The following is a 21,101-nucleotide window of genomic DNA, read 5'->3' on the forward strand; positions in this document are numbered from 1 at the left end:
ATACCAATACTATATGCAGATTATAAACAATTGGAGAAATATTTAGTAAATATAAATAAAAAGAGATGTGGGGTGTAAGTCAATTACACATGAACTCAATAAAACAAAAAACAAAAATTCATTGGAAGGGTCAAGGTATCGTGGTCAACAAAATACAGGTGTCAGTACAATATGTCAAGCTACTGAGGCTTTTCACTTTGATCCTAATACCCTTCCCTATTGAACCCCACAGAATATAAAATAGATGTTATGTTGTCCTGTCCTGTATTTTTGGTTATTCCTGTTGTCCATTTTATTTATAACCAATAAATTAACTATTGAAAAATTAATGAATGACAGGAAATTTTTAAAAAATCACAGGAAATGAAATTTGGTTCTCAAGCTTACCATGTGAAATAGAAATACTGGTAGAATGTCAAATATATCATTTAATTTGTAACTTTAACTTGCTATCAATAACAGGTTAATCCAAGTGTAATGACTTTTATTCTAAATTTTACTTACAAAATTTATGATACTTGACTTAAAATATCTAGTTACTTAGAAAAAGGAATTCACTATGATTTTATAGACAATAAAAATCAGAAGTTGAAAGTGAATGTTTGAAAGATGACAATTATTGTATTGATGTCTACACGTAATTTAGAAAATTGAGAAATTCCTGAGTCATGAAAAGATGTATTTCATGGACATTTTTATGAAAAAACCCACATATGACGATAGGATATGAAAAATATTTTCATGCATAAGTAATACAAATGAGAAATTTGAGAAATATTATAACTGTTGACAGAAAATTACTTTTATTATATCACATAGTAAAAACAGGGAAGGATTTTACTTTAAAGGTAGTTTTTACAGAAAAACAAGTGACAACAACAGAAAATTATGAGGAAGAAGGAAATATATTTCTTTTTGTGCTTTGAACTATAATAATTAACAAACTGACCAGTTGTATAGATTTCATACAAACAAGATGTGTATTGGCTTGTAAGTTATGTGTAAGCAAAGATCAAAGGAGATGGTGTAATTATGTTCTAATGTAAAGCATGTCTAAAGATATATAAAATTCCTTGGGCAGGTTGTTTGTGATTGATATTTATACATAAAGTTATAATGAAAAAAACCTAGTGGATATCAAAGGATGGATTGTACAAAAGTGAACACAGTGAGTTTATTTCTGATATTTGCTTTTTGTATATTTTTTTTGTATGTAGGACTGACTTGTTGGTCTTACGGCAGCATCCTTGTCTCCAATGGTCATGGATTTGATGCCAAAGCTGGTCAAGCCAAAGATTTGAAAATTGGTATTTGCTGCCCCTCCCCTAATCATGCAGTATTTAAGTTTAAGAGCAAAGATTGGTCCGCCCAGAGTCAGAATAATATACTGGGTATAGGGTGACAGTCTTCCTACTGACTTTCACCTAGTGAACAAGCGAGTTAAAACTTCTGCTCAGCTTGTTGCTCTAGTACAAAGAAGGGTTCATATTTATATTAATATCACATTCACCTGTTCTCATCCTGAATATGCCACTGGACATTAAACAGCTGATTATTATCAATATGTTACGATGAGTAAGTTAAGTCAGTGACTTTGTTTTAGACGGAAGTTATAGGGATGAATCATCCAGCAACGGGAAGACAGAGGGGGTGAATTTGTTGTCAATTTATGGATAGCAATACCAATTTCTTGAATATAACAAACTTTAAGTGGTTGATGGTTGCACCATGCATTCACTAAGAGACTCCTGTTTCCTTCAGCAATAAAACATTGCTGACAGGAAATTGAACTTGGTTTTAATCCAAACAATCTGTTTAATTGTGACTTGGGGTTGCTGTCTCATTGCTATACAAGCAAGCTATGGTCCTGTTGGTTCCAATTTATTACCATATTTTAGTAACTTTATTCTTAAATGTCCTATCAGAATCTAGAATATATTTGCTTTTTAACCTAAGTGATTCAAAAATCAGATGTAAGGGAGATAACTCTAGATTTTTTTTCATCAGAATAAATTATATTTAATCCTATTACTACTTACATGACCTTGCATTCATAAATACATAATTATTTAGTTTAATATTTATATTTAATACATTCTCATTCTATTCCATACTTCATATCTATTGTGGCATTATATGTGGTAAAATTAATTTTGAAGCTTTCAGTTTTTAAGGAAATAATCGTTCTTTGAAAAGTGAAATTTTATGAGAATTTTATGGATTGACACTTATGGTCATATTTTATGCGTGCAAGGAATTCTTTATTTCTTATCTGACAAAATATAACTTCAAAAAGGCAGCTTTATATTTCTTGGGACCATCTTGAATCAACATTTTAACAATAAGTGTTAATTATCTAAGATCGTTAATTCTTAAGCATGTTAGATCCAGTATATTATCTAAGCTATTAGAGTGAGGGAATTCTAAAGATCATATTCCTCTTACAAAAAATTAATAGTGCCAAAACCAATAAGAGTTAATTGGATTGATACAGTATTGACTATTTCAGTAAACGGTTTTGACAATACACATTTTCCTAGACATCTGGCCGTCATATAAAAAGCCTATACAACTGTGACAAACCAATAATCAATAGGACTTCTGATGCTGGGTCCCTGGGATGTTTATTCAAACAAAGTAATTATATTTTAGACAAAGCTTCTTTATATTAGAGACTTATATCTCTTGGATATTAGGATATTGTTTCCAAAAGGAAGAAATTTAAGAAAGATATATTTTTGTTGATATATGTGAGGATTAGATGATATTTGTGACAAGATGTAAAGTGAACAATGAAATCAATAATTTGATGGAAAGTGTCCTGGATATTTAACTTGATATCTAATGTTACAAAAGAATCAGGGATGATGTTTAGATCTGAGTGTGTAAGTATACAACAGTACAGCTGCACTTAAACTGAATGACATTTATATTTTGTAAAATATTTTATCCTTTATTTTTTCTTAAAGATTGAAATGCACTCGATTATTATATTTTTAATGTAGGTTTTTTACATGTTTTAGCGTAACCAAACTTGATAATAATTGGCTTTGTTAGGTAGCAATGCTTACAAGGGTTAATTGCTTTCTTTTTTTTCCAAAATTAAAAGTCCTCTTAATAAAGTGAGACAACCAATCACTAGTTAATTTTAGCATATATATTCAGAACTGTAAATTGTGATTTTCCTGTGCTGGAGAATTATTCTTTATAAAAATGATATACTTTTTGTAGAAAGACCCAGGTTTAATTTCAGTTTCATGGTTAGGACACAAATTTAAAGTCTGGAGAAGGCTTAAATACCAGTATTATGTTACCTTGAACTTATTAAAAGATAAAGGTCATGTAATAATTGTATATTGGCACATCATTCCTGTCGACTCTATATAGAGACAAAGGTCCAGTATTCTGGTGTCCTTAACATTTAACCTAAATACCCACTGACTGAATTATTTATAAAATACCTTTTATATAGACCAACCTCTTGAAATTTTAATGAATGGATTTTATCTTTACAATAGTTCTTTCTGAAAAATGTAAATTAAGCTGTGGTTATAATGATTGAGAATATTGTTAAATGGGCTGGGGTTCTGTTGGACGTGTTAGAATTTGATTGAGCTTTTTTTATCCGAGTATTATTATTATTTACTGATGTGTAACAAAGATTGTGTTTGTAAAATACGATCTCCCGTCATCTAAGATAATAAGTTTATTATTTATAGAAATGTATTCAAATTTTATTTCATTTTATTTACACCAGAAACATAAGACATTTGATGGGGAATTAGATATTTCTCATATTAGGTTTTATGGGAAAAAAGGGATTGTGTATTCTGATATATATATAGGGACCTTGAGAATTATAAAATGAACCATATATAAACTGCAACTTCTATGTCTTTAAATGCTTAGGAAGAATTATAATCAAATGCATGAATGAATAATAAATAAACTAATGAATAAATAAATGAATATAAAATGAGGACATATCTTCAGACTAGATAAGTATAATGGAAAAGGCAAAATATTTCCTAGGATTTTTCTTTGATACTTCTGAATTTAAAGATGAGCTAAAATCAATGAGACAGCATCCCATCAACACCATAAACAAAGAAAACTGTCTGCTGTGAATGACAATGTTAATATCATATGTCAAACACTTAATTGCCAAGAGTCTAGACAAGTTTTGAGTTGATATAACAGCAGCTTCCAAAGTTCTGCCGTCAATACCAATTTGTTATAATGGACAAAAGATATATATACAGTTTATGTGACAATTATTAATGAGGTTCCAGACTTGAACAGGCATTTAGTAACAATGTGGTATAAAGTAGATTTGGTTTCAACTCCAATTTTGATCGACAGTGTGAGACCCTCATGGGTAGTCAATGTCGTTAAACACCACATAGTGTTAGTTGATTGACTAAGATTGTCAATTTTCCAACCTACGGTGGGTGGTTCTCTCTGGGCACTGGCTTCCTCCACCAATAAAAACTGACCACCACAAGATAGCCAAAAGTGCTGAAAGTTAGGTTAAACACTTACAATTAATCTATCAATCATATGAAAAAGAAGTTTTGTACTTAGTCTTCTTTTTTTCTCTCAATCAGTGAAACTGCATAAAAATACTTAGAAAAACTCACATTGAAAATTGTACATTGTTGTCTCAAATGAGTGCTACAACCCAGTTAAGTCAAGAAGCATTAAAACGTGGGATTTTCTTTTTATATTGAATTTTTTCGAATTTATGGTGAGAAAATTGAAATGAAAACAAACTTTCTGCATACAAAATGAAGTAAAAAGTGCATTAAATACAATGCATTTAAATAAAACATATTAAGGAAGTGTTAAATTAAAAAAGAACATGAATCTCCAACTAAAAATTATATATCTGTTAAATCTCTGTAAGATGTATCAAATATAAGACTCCAGAACATTTAACAGTCAACAAGTTATTGAAAAATTCCCGATAGAACTGACATATTTTGAAAATATTCTTAACTGTTCCTAACTTACTTAAAGCTTGACAAAAGTTCCTACCAAAGTAAGCATTTAATATCACACTCACTCCCAGCTATTGAAATGCTACCCTTTAAAAATAAGTCATAACCATTAAACTAAAATTGACAAAAGATGCTACCCCTTTAAAAATAAGTCTATAATATAAAGTGGGAGTTACTGTAAACAAGCCGGATAGTCATTTAGTAGTCCACTATATAAACATTTAATTATTTATATTTGTCTTCTGGTCAGAATATTGATGGAGTTTTAATGACATGTTTTATACTACAGAGTCCTCTGTACCAGTTACATGTATCTTAATTATCTTAACTGACCATAGAAACTGGACAATGACCATTATTTAAAAATAAGGTTAATGTCCAGTTTAGTAGTTGACAAGCTAGGTTTAATATATTGTTGTAAACCTTTCCTTTATTTATAAGATTGAGCTTACAAACATGTTTAACCCCATCACATTTTTAATGTGCCTGTCCCAAGTCAGGAACCTTTAATTCAGTGGATGAGAAAACCAATGGCCTGAATATATGTACAAAACAATAAACCCCTTTTATACCATAAAAAGACCAAAGTTTTTGGTTTAGAAGTTAAATATCAATATCAAAAGCTGCAATAATTAGAAATGTGTATTACACAAGCCAAACCTGTATATAAAGGATACCTTTGGGACCAGAGAAAATTGACCTTACAACTGACCTTGAAAATGAGGTTCATAGGTATTACTACAAGGGAACAAGAAGAGGGTGACCTAAGCTTAAAATAGGTGACCTTTATAACAGGCTTGACTGTACGTAGAAACCCTACTTCTAATATGTGATAAGCTAAATTGTGTGGAAATCAGATTAAAATAAAAAGAATTTGAAAAGAAGAATGAAGGGTGCATATTTGTAGGTAATTTTATGTCTATATCAGATATTTATGGAACTTTTTATGGTAATCAGCCTTTCAAATATAACAATTGCCACAAGTAATATATCGATATAAGCATTATCTCATTCAGGTGAATCTATAATCCATTTATTAACCATTAAGAATTGCCAAAAAATTGATATATAAAGAAAATATCATTCAACAAATCATTATAGTATAAAGGGGATAAATACCATTAAATTGTCTTATATATTCAGAAAATAGTATAAGTGCATTCTTCTTTTTGAATTCACTTATTTCTATGTGATTTTATTTATTTATGTTGACACTAAGGCTGTCATTATCTTGTGAAAGTAAGAAGTACTTTACCTCTTCATAGAAAGCTGAAGATCTTCCAACAAATGGACAACTGCTTATACTTTAGTTGATAGTTTGATTGGTTGATTGATTGATTGATTGATTGATTGATTAACTGATTGATTAATTGACGCTATGATTGATTGGTGTTGCTTGGTTAAAGTCTATGGGCAAATTTAAGTGCCTATTCAGGAAAAACTCCTTTACTGAAGACATTCCATTTTACAAATGTCAAATTTAGAGCTTTTTTAAAGCCCTTTCCTGTGATATTTATACATGTTGTATAAACACACTCCTTGTTCTCATTTATGCTTAATCTATCCTGTCAATTCTCCATTCCAAAGTTCAACAACTGTTACAACTTTTTTCTAATTTTCTGTAGTTGCTTAGTTAGTTAATAAAGATCAAGATTATGTTTTTCTTCCATGAATGATCTACTGTTCATGACATTATGGCTCTTGGACTTGGAAATTTGTGCATTTTATTTGTTTTCAACACAAAAAACAGCTGTTAACTTTGGAACAAAGTAACCAAAGAGGTTTTATACTCTTCAACAGAATGGCCAAATAACATCTAATATGGCTATTTTAATATGAGGTAGATAAACCAACCTTTGTGTGATGTTGATGTAGGGTATTTGAGTCAGGTGTGTGAGGATTTGAGTTTGAGTCAGGTAAAACTAAGGACTTTAAGCCGAAACTTATTGGTTCTCTGCTAAACATGTAACGCTGTAGAGTAAGCTAATTAAGGCTCAGAATTGAAATGATGTGTCTCAGGGTTAGTAGGACATGTTTTCCTTACATATATGTTTCCAATCCAACTAATAGTGTTAATTTAGTACAAAGCAAGGTGAACTCGTGTGGAATAAACATGTTGTTATTCTTAATATGGATGAAATATTTGCTACTGGCTAGGCATTAATCAATCGGAGAAGTAAATGCAAAGTAAAAGATACTTAATTCATGTCAATTTATGAAAATGGAATGTTAAAATAATCAAAGCCTTTCTTTTAAATTTTCATATTATATGTTACAATTCATAGACCTAAATGAGGTTGAAATGAGATTGGATAAATTTGTTTTTTCTGTGGCCTTGTCGGCTTATTACAATAAGAAAATGGAGTAGGGTGTCTAAGATATTAATGAACAATTAGCTGTATCTTATTTTACGACCTTGAGTATAATAGGAATATTATTATACCAATCATATACTGATATGATATATGATTAATTATTGACATGGACATAATGTAGATAATGTATCATAACTGCTTATTCAGCATTTTTTGTTTTTCATCATATTAGTGTTTGATACAAGCATTTCTTTGTGTTTAGTTATGTGCTAAGTTACTAGCTTATGATGCTCTCTTTTTGTGTTGCTTAGCTGTTTTTCACTTTGTGAATTTCTATGTACTCTTGACAAATTATACCTCATGAGTTGTTTTAATCTCCCTGGCCATCTACAGTGAACAATTTTCTATTTGTTTCTATAAATAAGCTCCTAAGCTATGATTAAAATAAGGAGATTCTGATGAAATTATTTCAAGGTTTTATATTTTGAATAAATATATGTGTTTCTACTCGGATAACTTTGTGAGTTGGAGTCCCACACATGGCAGGTGCGTTTGAATCCAATCTTACTTGACTAGGATTGTCAGTCTTCCCTTACCGAAGAACAGTGTTTTTCTTCAGCCTCTATGGTTTCCTCCGCCAATAAAAGTGGTGTTAAACGCTTATCAATCAACTTCAAATCAGTTAATCTGTGAATACTGCAGTTAGGGTTCCAAAATTACTGTGTTATTTTTTCTGGAATTACTACAAGGGAGTTCTTTTTGAATTACTACATGGAGGTTTTTCTGGGACTACTTGAAGTAAGGTTCTCATGTGAATACCACAAGGAAACACTTCTAGAATTACTTCATGAAGGTTTTTCTAGGATTATTAAACAGAGGTTCTTCTGGAACAACTTTGAAATTAGGTTCTTCCACGATCACTGTAGTGATGTTCTTATGGAATTACTTCAAGGAGGCTCTCCTTGTATTACTTCAAAATTGGGTTCTTCTAGGATTACTGCTTTTGGTTTTCCTGTTTGAATTGTTTTACACTAGTCTTTTTGGGGCCCTTTATAGCTTGCTGTTCGGTGCGAGCCAAGGCTCCGTGTTGAAGGCCGTACTTTGACCTATAATTGTTTACTTTTTACACATTGTGACTTGGATGAATAGTTGTCTCATTGGCACTCATACCACATCTTCTTATTTATATTTAAACTTATTTTTCATCAGATGAAACCAGTTATTTTAAAGTCTATGCTGTAACTTTCTCTTTACTAGTGTATCTAACTTGAAATTTGAATTATTTTTAATGAAATGTAGCTTTGAAATTTTGTTACGGTGTCAGAGTCATAATGGAAATGAGAAAGTCAGAAACTTAATACATTGGACATCAGTAATATGAGACAAATCAAAAGCTTATATATTCGTTACCTGATATATAAGATAGGCTTTTATAGATTCATCTTGTTAATATAAAACTTTGCATTCTGGTCTTTTTACCCATCACACTTTCACAAAATTTGTCAACTTATTGTTTGATATATTCACTTTCATCCATATTTAGAATGAATTTTTTGCTCAATTTTTCATTCAAAATGCAGTTACCAAAATCAAAAGACAATTTCTATATTTTGAAATAAATCAGATTTCAAGGTCAAGATTATGTGTGTGTGACATGAGGTACCAAATAAGACAGAAATGGACATTCATGCTCTCACATATTTTAATTGTCAGTTTCAAATTGAAGCAACTTCATAAAATCAGTCAAACATGCAAATTTATTATGAACTGTCTTGTGAAGTATTTTTTGTTAATTTATTCTTGTCCTCAAAATGCATGAAAAATTTGTCACTGGACATCAACACATTGACCAACAATCCATCAATGTTGAAGGGTATAAAAGCATAAGTGTAATTTTACTGATTATAGTATACAAGTAACAAGCACTGTTTGAACACTACTTGATCATATTTTTATGATTAACGTTTATTACCGACACCTAAGGGCTTGCGTTTCTGTAATCATTGTCCCCTTTTGTAATTGATTGATTAAATAAGACGGCTTTAGGACAGGTAATTATGGACCTCTTTGGTCATCATTGTTACAGCTCACCTGAACGTATGACGATGTTTTTACCTGTTACCTACCTGTATAGATATATTGTCAATGTTTGTAAAAAAAACACTAATTTGATTCCTGCTGGGGACATCTGAAGATGTGAAAAAAAACTTGTTTTGAAGAGAATGATATTTTTTTGTATGAATTTATGAATTTTAAAATTTTTTGAGGACAAACATCTGTGATTTTGATAGAAGTTTTGGATAATATTTCGTATGGACATTAGTTGTATCAAATATCTTTGATGTGCTGGATTTGAAAATTGAATTTTTTTCAAATTAAAAATTACTATTGCAGAAAAAAATTATATACTTTTTTAAAAGTGTTGTTCAAGGAAGTAGTTAGATATATATACTGAAACTGGAGTCGTAATGTGATGCTCTTTGCGTGAGTATAATAGGATGAGATGAAATTTAACAACAATTTCATTATCTGAGGTATCAGTTGATCTAAGATTCACATGAAAATTAAATCTAAAAATGGATGCATGAGTAGCAGAGACGAAGCTTAGGATAAGATCTAGCGAAAGTAATTTTATGGACCACAACAAATCAAGAAGAGATAATATTTTCACTTAGTGGATAAGATTTGATTTTAATATATTTGAAAAAATGCGTTGGATGTGACATCTATGGAGAATTTGACCTAAGGAGATCTTGATGTGTCGTAAACAACTTTTTGATCAGTCGTGTGACATAGATATGTCTTCACAGAAATAAGATGTATGACTCCTAACAAATGCACAATTGGTAGGTAAAGGAAAATATTTACAGTTATGAGTCTGTTTATTTATAAACATTTACTTTTTATAATCCTTTTCATTTGAAAGTAAAAGGAAATCATTAACATTCATGACTTTTAACATATTTTAATTACTATAAAAAATTTAACCAGTTTGACAATAGTAATTAATCAAAATGGAAGAACAGAAAAGAACTGGATTTAAAACACCATTAAAATTCCTCTCAATTACACGCACTACAAGTTCGGATAGGAAAGTAGCGCTGCCTAAAATTTCTGATCGTTCATTAGGGAAAAGGCTATCAATTCCTGTGGTGATGTCAGAAAAAAGGGGAAATAACTCTCACAGTGTAATAACAGAATCAAAAGATGATACTGATCAAGTGATTTACAGAAATTCCAAGGTTACCACACCAAGTAGACCATTATCAGTGTGTATACCATCAACAATTGATCCTAAAACTAGATGGCGCTCACAGACAGCAGACCTTAGATATCCATTATTGGGACGTGTATCTTCTGAAGGAGTATTGAATTCTAACGTTTCCAGGGATGTTAATTCAAATATTGAAGAAAAAACAAAAACTGATGACAAGGATATACCCTCAGAGGTTCACAATAATAATGACGAGGTCAATACAACAGAAAATGAAATTAATCAGATAAGTTCATCAGTTTCAACAAATCAAGACAATTTGAATTGTGCAAGTGATCTTTTGTCATTAGAAAAACACAGAGAATATGATATCACTGCGGTTAATAGTGTTTCCACGGAAACTGGATATAAAATTACAGGAAATAATGAAGAATGTCATTCAAAGACCTTTAGAGGAACAGAAATTGGAAATACAAATTTAGAAAACAAAGATGACAATTCTTCAAAGAAACCAAGTGGAAATATAGTTGATGCGTCTAAAAATATGCCTGATAAACCAATATTTTATGGAGTTGTCCCTGTTTGTTCTAAAGAAAAGGCTGTGTCTTTGCATCCTAAAAGGGAGATTAATCTAGCAAAAAATGTTTCTCCTCACACCACTAAACAAGATATGAATTTTTCGACTTTAGAATCATGTACTTCACAATCTCAGGTCAATGCAGAGATATCTTTTTCAAATGATGAATCAATTATAGCAAATAAGAGGGAGGACATTTTATCTAAAGAAGGTAAGGTAACTGGTAATAAAGTGGAGATAACTCCAGTTGAAAAGGAAGAATTACCACCTGCAAGGTCATCACCTCTAAATGCATTAAAAATGATGTCCAAAGACTGTGAATCGGGTATTGTGTTTTCTCCAAGAACAAGGGCTCTGTTGATTGAAAATGAAAATGAAAATCAGAACAATGGAAATTTAAATGTAAGGTCAAATATCTCCTTAATGTCAAGGTCAGAAAAATTAAGAAACAAAGTTCAAAGTTTATATCTTGATGAGGATCAAAGCTTTAAATTTGAGGAGAATGAAAAAGTAGTGAGACCAAAAAGCCAAATAATTCCAACCTCAGATTCAATTTTAGATAGTGTTTTGACTGTAGGTAATGCTAATAAAATCATTGCAACTGAGGAACACATAGTACCAAAGATTACCTCTAAGGATTTATGTACACAAGGTCAAAAGGATAAAATGACCTTGAACTTTAATGACCAAGGTCGTCCAAAGAAGGAGGAGCCATTATCTCCAATTGATACAATTTTGACATCACCGACAAGACCAGCTAGACGTAGACCAAGCAAAAGAAGATACTACGGACAAAAATCATTGGTAATTTGTAATATACTTTCGATTGTTTCAATACATCATCTTGTTGTCAATAGGTCATTTTGTGCTACGTTTTACTTTTCCAGAGCTAATTTAATTGAAGGTGCAGGTATGTCATCTTGGTTGGGACCTTTCATCTATTTAATAAATTGCTTGGATGCATGTTAAAGTGTTTCTTACCATAAATTAGCATTTTTATAAGCAGGTCTATTTGAAATTAGAGGAGATTAAATTGTGTTTGATGACAAACTATTATTTGATTTTAACAACAAACACAACATGAAAATGCAAAGTCATCCACTTTTGTAACAAACAGATGATAATTTAAGATATCTGTTAAATTTTAAAACAATTTGTCTTAAAAGGGCTATTCAAGATGGTCAGTGTTGACATTTATTTAAACATACAGCGTGCAATTTTGTAAAGATGAATTATTTTGTTTTGTTTTGATTGTAACCTAGATCTTTATGATGTTGATTCTTAACAATAATTAAAACATCTGTCACGATCAGAATACTTGACAAGGCTTATGATTGATGAGTGACATCTTTCAGATGAATAAGGTTGTGGTACATGGCATTTTGGTTACCAAATTTTGCACTAATAGTAATCTACAAGGATTTAATGACTTCCAAAGTATTGTTTGAATCTTTAAAAGAGGAAACAAATTTGATTATCATCATTAGATAATGTCATGATTAAACTTTTAAATAGGGGGGGGGGGGTGGGGGGGGGGGGGGGATGAAAGCTTGCTGTCACTACTTCTATTCTTACTGAAGCCTGTCAAAACAATTTATATATGACAGTATGCAAGTTTACATGTTTATAGATCAAAAGTTTGCACAAAATTTTTTAGTAATTCCCCACTTAATATAGACCTTCATATCTTTTTTTTGATGTTGTTCATTTGCTGTCTCATTGACATATTCCACACTCCTTCTTTTATTCATACTTACATGCAGTGTTGGGATTTGAATGAAATTATTTGTGTGGAAACTAGTAATGTGCAGTCAGGGTACAATAGAGATAGAATATAAAGATTGAATTAGGAAAATTTATTAGCTTATTGGCAATATGCCTCTTTTGTTCTCTACTGTGATTAAATTATGAATTAACAGATTTCATGTAGAATCAATATAATATGGTGCCCATCATTTCATATGTCATAGACTTGTGTATCGCCTGTTCTAAAAACAATACTCTTATCTTCAGAACTTTCTAATAATTTTGTGTGATTTAGGAAGTGGGGTTCAAAAGGGCACCTTTCCTTTTGAGTTCTTTTCTATCACCTGCCACTCTTCCTCCTCAGGTCTCCTTGTCTTTTTATCCTTTCTCTTACACTCTTCTTTGCCTCTTACATATTTCTTTTGAAAATTTGAGAATTTTTTGTGGGTGTTTTTTGAATTACGAAGAAATTGACTTTGCATTCAGTATAGTATTCTTTTGAAGATTGATTCCTAATAAATAACAGTAACAGATCACATTAATGGCTGTAATAATTGTGTCATTTACTTAAAAAAAATATGTAATTGACACCATAGATTAGCTTGGTTGACATATTGTTAACACACGACCACAAAGATGTCTTGAGTTGTCACTTTAATGGGAGAGACAAGTTTGACAGCAGATTGTTAGGTAATCAAAGTCAGACATACCAAATTTACCCTATTCCATTATTGTGACACCACTGAGGAACCTTATTACAGAAATTGTGCTTACTCAAGCAACAAGACAGATACAACATGTGTAGCAGGATCTGCCTCCCCTTCTGGAGCACCTGAAATCACCCCCTGTTTGTGGTGGGGTTTGTGTTGCTCAGTCTTTAGTTTTTCAATGTTTTGTTTTTGTAGACTGTTTGTCTTTTTGTTGTTTTTCTTTTGTTACCATGGTGTTGTCAGTTTGTCTTTGACTTATAAGTTTGAATATTTCTTTGGTATCTTCTCCATCTCTTTTTGAATCGTTGTCATTTACATAACTCATGGTGCAGTGCAATTTTTTGTGACTATCAGATTTATAGGAGACATTTCATTGACTAAAAATTTTAAGAATAAAGATACGAAGTTCTACAGGACCTCTTACAAACAAAAGACTTTATTTACTCATATAGAATCGACCGATATCACAGACAATATTAATGCTGTTAGACTACACCTGGAAAATAAAATGCTTTTATCTACTTTGTAGCCATCTTTGGTTACTAAGCAACCCATGCATTTATACATATATGGCTCTCCTAATCATTGGCGCTGCACATTCCTCATGATGGTTAATCTACTTATCCAGAATATTTACTGCTTTGTTTGTTATCATTTAAAGAATTTTAATTATTGGAAAAGTCTGTGTGACTTCTATTGTAAAATTAAACAAGGTTCTCTGTACCTTATTTCTGTGTAAAATTTTGTAAATGCTTTTTTATCGGTTTGATTTACGTAATTGCAATGTTATTGTCTGTTCTCTTCAACTTATGATTTATTGGTATCTTAATTCCTTTTTTCTAATGAAAAATTATTAAAGGTACTATTACAAAATGAATAGTTTCCAGGAGTTGGATTCATAAAAGAACTTACGACTAAGATTGATCGTAAGTACATTGAATTGTTCATGACTTACAGTCAATCTTAGTCGTAAGTTTTTTGTGAAACCGATTCGAGATCATAGACCTTTAGAAGTTTTGAGGAGCAACCTTTTTACAAATCTGTGACTCTTGACATCATGAGCATTACGATGTTACATTTAATTAATTCTAGTCCTTAAATTTTATGTGAAAAACGTTCCCAATTCTTTTGCAATAGTCACAAATTCCTTCATCTTTCCTTTTGCAGTATTCATGATCCACTTCACTTCCTTTCCTCATACAGACTCACAGATCACCATCATAACAGAATACAACAAATCAACGGGTCCTTTCATATTGTTGGGTACATGATTGACGTGCCACTTGTTTATTCTTGAAATGATGATATTCGTCTCCTTACCTTTGTGTATTACTTGTGTAAATTTTCAAAAGTATTCAGTTTTTAAGAAATTCTTGAAATACTTTTTAGCTTTAAAAACATATCTCTTAACCTTTTTATTGCCTAAAGGCTGTTGGACATATATAAACTTTATAAGTGATCTGCAATGTGTTTTTCACTATTAATCTGTCATCATTAGGTAATTATGGGTGTCCCTAGGGGTCAATCTGTTAAAACACATCACTTCTACACATGGTCAACATAGGGGATGAATAATCTTTAAAAAAAGTTTTATATTATTGAAATGGGAATTCATTCTTTATCTCAGCGTTTTTTGGTAAGTCTGTTAATTCTACATTTGGCTAATTCATCAGATTTGCATACTTGATTAAGTTAACTTTCAAATGATAAATGGCATAACTTAGCAATAAATGTGTCCCAATAGGGAAATCGTTTGCTGATACATTATACCTGTATTGAAATAAGAAATATAGCATTAACTCTTATGTCTCTTTTCCTTCAGTTAATTTGGTTAAGTTTTGAGTAAAATCTATATAAAGGTAACATGTATATCAGTAATATTTAATTCCACTAGATGTAAAGCAACCAACAATCAATCAATCAGTAACATTTCACCATTGCCTTTTTAAGAATAGGCAAAACCAGAGTATTTATATTTGTAGAATTTGATTTACACTGATGAACGTTTCATGCATAATTGGCTTGAACAAAATTTGGTGTCAGGTAAATGGATTGTAAATGATCTAACATATTTCTGTGTTACCTTTTTCATTGAAGTTAATAGTACATTTGTAATACTACAACTAGTACAATTTACCATTAGGTTCCAATTATATTATTCACATCCGAGCAACATGCATTCATGTTCTTTGCCCCAAAACCAGCCATGATATGTCCTGGATATGTCAGTAACATTGGATAGCTATCATAAACCACCTCCCCCCTTTTATACTGCAATATATAGCTAAGTAATTCATTTTGAACTTGCATTACTATAGTAAAGTTCTTGAGGTTCAATAATTTTGTATGGTGATATAAATTTGATATTTTCTAGCTACATTTTATATGAAGTATATAACCATTTGATAACATTTGGGTCACTACAACCTCTATTTGGTCCAAGGACACAGTTATCGTCCTTTGGTTTTCGTTGTCTACGAATATAGTCCCTAGTGTGAACAGTGTATAACTTGCATTTTTTTTTTGATACACTTTCCCAATTTATTTCTTGATATTTTATGCATGAAATATTACGTAAGGGGATGAAATTACATGTTAAAAAAATTTGGGTGCTGAATCTTTATGTTAAGTAGTGATTTGGTCCAGTTAAAAAAGGTCAAAAATTAGAATGTCTGAAGCTGTCAAACTGAATTTTAGCCCCCTTAACACAGAATTGTCAATATTTTGAGTTAGAGCTGGTAGAAGTTTCTATAATTTTGATATTATTTGTATCAATAGTAGTACACTACACTGTAAAAATCTTTTTAAGATAGAGCAGGTGCAATTTTTTTAATTTTAATTTATTGTCTAAAAGAAATGCACTACGAAATAACTGTGTTCTCGGGCCTAAGAGATGAATTCCGTAAATGTAGATTCTGTACTTTGGCAACTTTCCTGAATGGTTTGCTGGTTTCAATTTGTCAAACTCAATAAAAGTAAAGCATTTACATCTTTGTTTGACAGAAATTCTGTTTAAATGTCCCATTTTGGCATTATACGGCTAAAATAAGCATTTTAAAGCAGTTTCCATTTTATGCCTAAGAGCCATGCTGACTTTATATCTGACAGCTTTTTATGTTCCTGATATTTGTGTTTCTATGCTTAAATCAAATTTAATTAACCATTTGTGAACTCGGAATCTAGAGAAAAGTAGATTATCACAGAAAAAATGTGCAGAATATTTGTATTTATGTCCCTGGTTAAACGGCCTGTTTGATGTATGTGAAATGTGTAGAGCTTTGTACATAAAATCTGTAGTCCATCACAAATATTTCACTAAATCTGTAAAAAAAACACTTTACAATGATCAGTACACCCTATTCATTTCATATGCTACCATAATTTTCTTCTTTAGGATAGTAAGTGGTTCAAATATATGCCAAATGAGACTAAAACTACATGCAAGTTTTCCATTGAAAAGTGAAAAACTGATCATCAGACCATACTGTCTGCAAAAAAAGTTGATTTCAAGAGTCCTTTTGCAATTATACTTCTTGTATCATGACATCTTAGCATAGAAATGAGCAAAAAGTAACAAATTTCAATTTCTTATAGCCTCTGTGTGCATTTTTATTTGTAAATACGGGCTACGGCCTAAATCGACTCTAAATAATTCTCAGTCTTACATGGCCTAAGACCATTTTATACTCATGTGGTATGCTTTTTGTAACTTTTCTTTACATTTAAAGTACATTTAATATATATGGATGAATAATGTATGGTTAAAAAACTTCAAAAACTTCAAATTGGTTGAAAAAAATGCATGTTTATGTAAGGCTTCCCTTAATTCAAAAATCTCTATTTTCAGGCACAGGCTCATATAAATTTGACTTTTGAATAACTGTAATAAATCTGATAAATCAAATGAGTGTTCCGTTGCTTTTAATACTTATTATATTAAATTCAAGAGTATTTAAAAAGCAAATTTTTGCAATATTTAAATTTTTTAGGCCAAAATCTTGACAGTTGAAAATATTTGATTTAAACGTCAAAAATAAACATCCAAATTTCAATATTAAAATGGCCCTAGTTTCTATAATATATATCCTATGGCCATGAAACTTGGCCAACTATCTTATAATTGCCTAAGCTTAGGTCATGCAAAGTTTTATTAAAATTGGTCAAGTCTTTCTATCCTATTAGGTCCAAGGACACAGTTATCGTCCTTTGGTTTTCGTTGTCTACGAATATAGTCCCTAGTGTGAACAGTGTATAACTTGCATTTTTTTTTTTGATACACTTTCCCAATTTATTTCTTGATATTTTATGCATGAAATATTAAGTAAGGGGATGAAATTACATGTTAAAAAAATTTGGGTGCTGAATCTTTATGTTAAGTAGTGATTTGGTCCAGTTAAAAAAGGTCAAAAATTAGAATGTCTGAAGCTGTCAAACTGAATTTTAGCCCCCCTTAACACAGAATTGTCAATATTTTGAGTTAGAGCTGGTAGAAGTTTCTATAATTTTGATATTATTTGTATCAATAGTAGTACACTACACTGTAAAAATCTTTTTAAGATAGAGCAGGTGCAATTTTTTTAATTTTAATTTATTGTCTAAAAGAAATGCACTACGAAATAACTGTGTTCTCGGGCCATTTCATGCTTGAGTGACAACGTTAAGATCTATATTTTAGGTGTTTAATGTGAATTATCAATATCACTCAATTAATTTTCACTTTGTATAACATCCTTAAAAACAATCCTGTAAATACCTGCATTTTTTTTTAGGTTTCAGAAGTTTTATTCTTTTTCTCTATATTTTAATAGTAAAGTATTACTTTACCTCGATGAAATATAGCCTTTTGTGCTAATGCAGGGTAAAGCTATAAAAAAAACATTGTTAAAAGAAGTTGTCATTAGTTTTTTGTTGTGGTAGCATCTGTTGAAAACATGTTTTATAAATTACAACATTAGTATTTTCCATGGATTTGACTATAGGAAATTGTACCTTCTTTGACCAATTTGTTTGATTTTACCAATTTTAAATAATCAGTTTTTTGTCTCACCTTGACAGAGTCAAAAAGCGAGACTAAGGTGTGCTGTTTCTGGCGGTGTTGGCGGCAGCAGCATCAAGAAGCGGAGTTTGTGATTAGGTCAGTTTATGGGGAACCACTTGTCAATGATATTTGGTATGCAGCTAAGCATTGGCACATCTCATTTCCATGGAGTTTATTTGGCCCAGCCCCTCAGTCATGGTCTATTGACTTTGAAACTTTTGCTTAGTTTACATGTATTAATTTGTGATTAGGTCAGTTTATGGGAAACTGCTATTTGTAGGTCAATGATATTTGGTATGCAGTTGTATAAGCATTGGCACATCTCATTTCCAAAGAGATTGTTTGGCACTGTACCTTCAGTCAAATTGGTTCAATGACTGAATATTTTGCATAACTTACATGTTATAATATTCCTATTTTTATATCAACATTTGCATATGCATTTTACTATCAAAATAACAAAAAGGCGTGACATATCTTTGTGTTAACATTTTATTCATGGTGGATAAATTATCTACTACATTTTTAATTAAGGTCTTTAAAGTCTCGATCTTGTTGTTAGAAATGCATACTGCAATCCACTGAAATAATTGCTGCTGCTGCTATTGATGTTCTCAGATTTTTAGATCAATATTTTTGCTTACTCTAAACTGACCAATCAACATTATTACATTTATTATAACATTTTAGAAATAAACTTAATTATGAAAAATAAACTTAACATTTTTCCAATCAAAAATAAAAATTAATCACGAAAGCTGATAATTGAAAATGATCATAAATATTTAACATATTTTTTCAATAAAAAAAGTTGCATTTTGACATTGTGTAAATAAACATTTCAGATTGCAATCAAAAACAATATTTACATAGGAGGTGATTAAATTATTACAAATAACCTCAAACTACACACTAACCACAAAAGGACAAATTCCCCAGGTTATGAAATACTTCTGATTTCTTAAGCAGATAATGTACTTTAACAGGCTACTGTCAGATTTTGTTGTATAATAACAAAGAAAGTAGGTAAAGATTTTAAAGGATAAGTTTTTAAGTTAAAATCCTGATTAGTTTTGGATTATCAGATTTTACCATAATGTTGATTTAGAATTTTGTGTGAAGACATAATAATTTTGATAATTACATCAGATATAGCATGCTTTTTAGATAAACTAAATATAATAGAAATAAAGAAAATAAACATTTTTTTTGTAAAAGAATATTTTTAAGATCTCATTTCTTAGTACAAATGTACATTGTAACCGAATTCTTTCATTGGAGAATATTGCAGATTTTTGGCAGGAGTTAACCGATGTTTTAAATTAGAAAAAATTATTGGTTAAAATAGCTGTCAGATGAACTTTTGTTATTTTGAAAGCAAAGTAGATCTCATATGCCCTACATCCCATGATAGTAATTCCAGTTTTTACATGAGCAAGGGTCATAACTCTTGAAAGGCAACTGTCAAATCATTAAAAAAATTTTCATTATGCCTGCCCTTAAAAGTTGTAGCATTCATAATCAGATGAAAAAAAGAGTCGATCTCTGTGCAGTTTGCATACATGTGCAGGTACTAAAACTATCATCTTAAAACTAATACTGAACAAATTACCAAGGTCTGCATTGATCTGTGTTTTTGAGAAAAAATATGTCAGCTCAGAAAAAAAAATATACATAAATTTGTGGCAGCTTTTCTGTACTTCTTAAACACCAAATTATATATAAGGCTTCAATTCATGCATTTTTTTATTAGTTATCATAATCAGTGCCTTAAAAATGGTACAATACAATCCGAGTAAAACATGCTGAATTCATGTTGAATACTGGGCCTTTGACAGGAAACCAGTTACATTGTAAGATGTCATGAATTACATCACGAGGACATGTGAATTATGTTATGTACACTTCATCTGTCATAAATGTGTTGGTATTTCGTGTGTTAATTGTTGTCCGTTACAACATAAAACTATAGAAAGTATGTTCTCTACACAATTAGTTCAATGTTCCATGCCTTAATGGACAGTCCATTACACGATGATAAAAGCTGTATATACTCTGTCATTAACTTTGGACCACATTTAATTGTCAGGCCATAGGGTATTTTTTGTGGCAAACTGACTAGCATTTGTAACTGTCTTAGCTATTAATCTGAATGATAAACAGATCCTATACGTGTCCATGCACACTTCGCTTTCAAGGATCTTTTATAGATTGATTTAAAAAAATGAGATATAACACAAGAATATTTTTGATAGAAATTCATATTTTTAAATCTTAACTTTGCTGCCATGATATTTGTCCTGAGAAATTGTATATGTTGTAAATTACGGCTCGATGACAGGTCTAGAAGGTTTCACCTCAAAACAAACAGAAAAGATAGGTAATGGGAAACTGTTGTTTCAGAATCTAATAGACTAAAATTGGATAGTTTGATTGTTTGTTCCCCAATATGAAAATAGTGACATATTTTTGGTGTAATTTCTATTGTTTAGGAAGTGTCA

At 30.8% G+C, this 21,101-nt stretch overlaps 1 protein-coding gene across 7 annotated transcripts in view; it reads left to right on the forward strand.

Moving 5' to 3' along the window:
* LOC127710652 (septin-2-like) overlaps nucleotides 1-21,101 on the forward strand; it is a 635,810-nt gene that overhangs the window by 26,281 nt on the left and 588,428 nt on the right. For 2 of the 7 annotated variants that reach the window (XR_007986256.1, XM_052216597.1), the window contains exon 1: nucleotides 10,204-11,910. The exons of 3 other annotated variants lie outside the window; for them this stretch is intronic. Coding sequence is in view for 3 of the 4 variants with exons in the window: in XM_052216597.1 (XP_052072557.1) it covers nucleotides 10,330-11,910 (1,581 nt within the window). In the remaining variant the exon portion in view is untranslated. Of the gene's footprint in view, nucleotides 1-848; nucleotides 1,169-2,709; nucleotides 2,886-10,203; nucleotides 11,911-21,101 lie in introns of those variants that run through there. 2 more of the 7 variants (XM_052216601.1, XM_052216602.1) reach the window with 2 other exon arrangements.

The sequence above is a fragment of the Mytilus californianus genome, unplaced genomic scaffold (assembly GCF_021869535.1).
Source record: "Mytilus californianus isolate M0D057914Y unplaced genomic scaffold, xbMytCali1.0.p SCAF_8, whole genome shotgun sequence".
Classification (NCBI taxonomy): domain Eukaryota; kingdom Metazoa; phylum Mollusca; class Bivalvia; order Mytilida; family Mytilidae; genus Mytilus; species Mytilus californianus.